Here is a 5,700-nt window from a genome sequence, read left to right on the forward strand (position 1 = left end):
AGAAACATACTTTTAAAACATGGGTATAAAGAAAAAAACACCGTATCTTAGCTAATAATGGTCCGGTTTCGAGGATATTAAAAAAAAAAAAATTTAGGGAATTTGAATACCTGTTAAATCGGTTATAAAAAAAATATACCATGGCATGAATGCTTTATTAGTAACACACAAAGTTTTTTATTCGTGATTTTTTTTCTCTGGGATTTACTTTAAACAAGAAACGTAAGAGAACTTTTCTTTAAGAAGGGTTTAGGCAAGTTTCATCATAATTGCTATAGAACATTTAGCTTTATTTTGAAAACACGTTTATCAACAATAGGGTGGCAGTTATTCAGTGCACAGGCAATTGAGGGCTAAATTCTACGAAAAAAAAAAATGGTTCACTCGTTCAAAAGACAATTTTATATTTTTTATTGTTAAAAATTCATGGCTTTGGGATAGTAATTCAAGAACATTTTATATAGGGGCGTCCGTAGCTCAGGTGGAAAGGCGCAGGTCTATCAATCTGAGATCTGCCAGTGGCGCCGGTTCTAATCCGGCTTGGGCCATTGACTTTTTCCATTAAGTGGCAGTCCCACAAAATGAAAAACTTAACCCCCCCACCATGGTTAGGCAGTAAAGGACTTCAATGGGAGTCTTGAAAAAAGAAAAAGAAAAAAAAACATTGTATATTTATCCCTCTATGTCCTCAATAATTGGACTAGTTTGGCAGGAAATTTTCGTGGATGGGGTTTTACTTTTTGTCTTGCTCTATTAAAAAAATAAATTCTAGCATCAGTCAAACAAGTAAAAACGTTGCTGAGACTTATATCCATAATTGGTATGAAAGGACTAATCTTTTAAAATGAACTAAACTTCATCAAAAATGACCTTAAAAACATTAGGTAGCAATTAAATCTACGAAAGTTCTTATTTTTTTCACACAGAACACCCAAAATTAGGCTGAGTGATAATAAAATAATTATTGCTATTACTATTACGATTTATTGGCTCGATGTAATAAATATTTTCAGTACAGAGCATGCGTCTGATTTTTTTATGACAGTTATGACCTGTGCTGGGACTAGGACTATAATTTGAAAAATTATAATAATCTAATTTTAAAGGTCTTTCTGATATTTGATACACTATTAGAGATCTTTGCAATCAAAATAATTTCACCTCAAACTGGTTAAGATACAAATAATTTTGATTTCAATTTAAATTCCCAATTTTATTGTGAAAAGCAAGGATAGAATTACAAAAGACCCGTATAACACAATCAGATAAGAACAAACACTACCGAAAACCCAAATCTGCAGGAAAAAGCATGTCAAATTAAAACATTAAACATGCAATGAATACAAAGGTTATGGCTGGATAAGCTTAGAGAAATTGGGCAACAAGATCAACCAACCACATCAACACCGACGGTGAACAAGGCGTGGATAACTCAAGGCCCCCGACCTAATATGTCGGCAAACATTTCTATGGTTTTCGAAAATAATTTAATTATAGATTAACATAAATAAACAATAAAATATTTATTTATGTCGACGTTTCGACCTGAGTTTCAGGTCTTCATCAGGGCTATATAACAAAATAAATAACAACCATAATTTAGAGAAACATAAAATTGAGAAGAAATAGTATACAAACAAATTTGGAATTATACAAATTCCAATATGACATGTAGTTGTTCTTTGTTATATAGCCTTTTGTTATATAGCCCTGATGAAGACCTGAAACGTCGGAATAAATACATTTTTTTTTGGTTTATTTATGTTTTTCTTTTGTTTTTTTATTAACGCACCTCCCCCCAACTATCTACACCTCACCAATCAGTAATCTACGGTCAACAATCTACACCTCACCAAAAATAATTAAAATATTAATTTTTCGTAAATATTTATTATGTATTAATTTTTCTAATTATGATCATCGAAGGTACAATTACGTGATGAAACTGGCTAATAGTAGAAGGAATATGAAATTATCACCGACGACACAGCAGTTAGGCAGAGACCTTGGTTCTTCTTCAATTGAAAAATGATCTAAGAATACATGATCAGCTCATATACGGTACACCTTTTGAATATCAGGTCTCCAAACAGCGAATCAAAACCATTGTAGATCAATGATCAAAACCATTTTAGGAATTCAGGAAACTGCTGTATAAGAAACACAGGGGATATCAGGAACACACTGTATAAGGACAGTAAACATTTATTTTTAATGGAAAAATATAAAACGATGGTACCTCAATAACTTTCATAAATATTGTAATTGTTATCAATATATTAGACAAACTCTACGGTATTTAAGATAGGTATGTATTATTCGACAATGCTGCCCAAATACATCAGGTTGCTAAAAGACACAGCATTTTATTCACAATTCATGATTGGTTGTATAAACACTACCGAAACCTAGATAAAAAATATTTCACTTTATCTTCTAGGGTTCTTGTGATCTCCTAGTTCTTTCATGACAGATAGCTACATACAGTGAATTTTCAACTTCAGTTTGACTCTCACCGAGACTTTGGAATTATGTTGTAGAGCAGAGCTTTTGGTTGTGATCAAAAATATTTTGGTGATTGTACATCATCATCATCATTTTATCCCCTTTACCGCTTGCGCAGTGTTATAGTCTGGACCAGATGTCTTGTTCTTGGACTATCTCTCTTCCTGTCCATATCCCGCCTCCTGAACGCCTCCTTAAGACTCTTCTCCCAGGAAATGCACTCTCCTCTTGGTCTTCTTCCCTTCACGCGAGTCTCATACCTCTTCCTGGCAGTTCTTTTCTGGTCCATCCGAAGGAAGTGTCCGAACCTCCTTAGCTTGTGCCCCTCTAGGATGCTCTCAGGCTGTTTGACTCCCAGGTTAGATCGTATGGTACCGTACTCTATCCCGTAGTGTCCTTTCTTCCACCTGACGAGATAGAGTGATTCTACATTGAAAAAAATCGAGACTAAGCTGAGAAAAAACAAAAATGCAAAAATTACTTTATTTTAAATCTTATGTTTAGGAAATGATATTGATAATGTTATTTCATGAAAACATTATTTTTTTATTGTAAATTAGAGAAAATACACAAGATATACTTTCTGGTCAATTAAAATTTTTAAAACCTGAAGTAAACAAGCTTTCTTTTGTATTATTAACGGTGTATTGTGATTCAGCTATAATAAGGAAATAATTTGTAAAAAAAAAAAAAACTTTTCCTGATATCAGGGTTTTACCATTTATTCGAAACTTTTAAAGCCATTTTCGAGAAAATACTAAATAAGTTGTATCGTTTTGATATTAAGTGACACTTTCGGGAGATAGATTTTAATAAAATAGTCGATGTGAAATAACAGGCAGCAATATCGGCCAAACACACACAGACTGTTGTGCAATACATGGTTATTTGACATGTGGTAGAAATATAGGATTTAAATTTCCAACAATGATAATACTTACCCATGATATTTATGTTTCATAAATATTTAAGTGAAAATAAAAGTACTGTATTGACTTTGCAAGGTAACGAGTTTTGTCAGATAAAAACGGAAATGTATACCGCAAGTTTAGAAAGTGGATGACTAAGGTGGAAACAGATCGGAAGACCTTACTCCAACACTTAGAAGCTGCAAGCTTCTGAATCACCGGCTGAAGTCATCGGGGACATATAAGGTTCTTGGAATTTGTCTGCGTCCTAACCTCGAGTAGGAAGGTAAACCGTGCATATATATAATATATTACGGAACTATAAGCCTTTTTCGGCTATAAGGAGACGATTTTGACTAAACAGAGCATTTAATGGAGAAGTGACGAATCACAATTTTGATTCTTAAATTATTATTGCAGTTATAATAAAATGTATTCAAATAATTGAAATATTTAAAAACTCTGACAGGTAAATTCCCGGATCGAGATGATTCAAATTGGGTTTTAAAGATTGCAGCGCGGACATCAATACTTAAATACGTAAATTCATCCCTGTGTTTTAAGACCCAAAAATGAACCGAATAGTACAAAAGCCGGGAAGAAAAAAAGGCAGTTATCTCACCCTAATTTTTGATTACTTTAATGAAAACTATGCATAATTAATAGTCAAAATTGATGAGTCTGCCAAGTATAGGTAGTGGGAATACAAAATGGCGGCTGTTTCAAACCATTAATTTTTTATTCGGAGCTCTATATCTTAAAAACTATCAACAATACTAGAAAATCTAAAAAACATTATTTAAAGAAGAGTAAATCTGCTGAAATATGAGCTATAATAGGGCTATTTACGTCCTATACTTCTCGAGATATAGCCTTTTAAAAAGCAACATTTCCTAAAAATGTACTGAAATATCTATTTTGAGAAATCTATATCTCAATAACCATTCGACGAACAGATGTCTATTAGCACTCAAATTAAAGCTTGTTTAATGGGCTATAAAGAAGTTACTGACATTTACCATCGTAGGAAGAGTAGTTTTCATGATATTTTCTAAAATAAATTGATTTATAGTTGTTCAGACAATAAGTTTTATTTATAAAAAACTTCATTTCAGAAAACATTTGACGTACAGATGTCTGCCAGCGGGCAAATTAAAACTAGTTAAATTTACTACATAATAGTCAATTGTGTTTATCTTTGTAGGAGTAGTAGTTTTTTTTATATTTGACAAAATAAACTCACAAAATGTTTCTAGTTGTTCGTAGAAAATGTCAGATTTTAGAAAAAATATATCTCTAGGTCCATAAGACGCACATATGTCTGCCAACACTCAAAATAAAGGAAATTTAACTTACTATAAAGTAGTATATGACATTTATATTCGTAGGGGTAGAAGTTTTTGTGAATATCATACATATGAATATAAATTCGGCAAATGGAAATTTGTCCGAACAACTATAAATCAATTTAATTTAGCAAATTTCATGAAAAGTACTATTCCTAGGAAAATAAACAGAATAAACTACTTTATAGCTCATCAAAATTGCTTTAATTTGAGTGCTAATAGACATCTGTACGTCAAATGGTTCCTGAGTTATAGATTTTTCAAAATAAATTCACTAACGACTGATCTTTCAGTACGTCCCATACAACATTTTTATGAAATGTTGCTTTTTAAAAAGAACTATTTAACGTAAATAACTCTATTAGGGCTCATATTTTAGAAAATTTACTCTACTTTAAATGACCTTATCTTAGGCTTTTTTATGTCGTTGCTACTTTTTATGATATAGAGCTCCAAATGAAATTTTTTTTTTCTTCGTTTTGAAACAGTCGCCATTTTTTATTTCCCCTACCTATACTTGGCAGACTCATCAATTTTGACTAGTAATTATACATCGTTTTCATTAAAGTAATCAAAAATTGGGGTGAGATAACTGCTTTTTTTCTCCTATTTGGCTCTTGTACTAGAATGAAAGATCTTAGTTTCATACGGCTCGGAGTATGAAAACAAGATCTTCTAATTTAAAGCAATGATTAAAGTACTATTGGGTTGTTTCTTCTTAAGATTATCTTGTATATTGTATTATTTTACTCAGTTTTAAATTTTACTAAATAAATATTAACCAACTTTTTACTCCACTTTGCAGGGCTTCGTCAGAGATAAATGAAAAACAAAATATAAACATTGTAAGAGGTGACATAACATTAGAATAAATATACAACAATAAATATTTAAAAAATAGTCTTATACTTAATTTAAGCTTATTATTATTTCCTATAATA

At 31.5% G+C, this 5,700-nt stretch overlaps 1 protein-coding gene across 1 annotated transcript in view; it reads right to left on the minus strand.

Moving 5' to 3' along the window:
- Positions 1-1,798: 1,798 nt before the first annotated feature.
- Positions 1,799-5,700, minus strand: part of LOC112211379 (uncharacterized) — a 17,984-nt gene continuing 14,082 nt past the window's right edge. Inside the window, exon 3 of the mRNA XM_067047129.1 lies at positions 1,799-2,957. Coding sequence (XP_066903230.1) covers positions 2,609-2,957 — 349 coding nt within the window. The 3' untranslated portion in view covers positions 1,799-2,608. The remainder of the gene's footprint in view (positions 2,958-5,700) is intronic.

This window comes from Halyomorpha halys, unplaced genomic scaffold (assembly GCF_000696795.3).
Source record: "Halyomorpha halys isolate HHAL.00 unplaced genomic scaffold, Hhal_1.1 Scaffold841.1, whole genome shotgun sequence".
Classification (NCBI taxonomy): domain Eukaryota; kingdom Metazoa; phylum Arthropoda; class Insecta; order Hemiptera; family Pentatomidae; genus Halyomorpha; species Halyomorpha halys.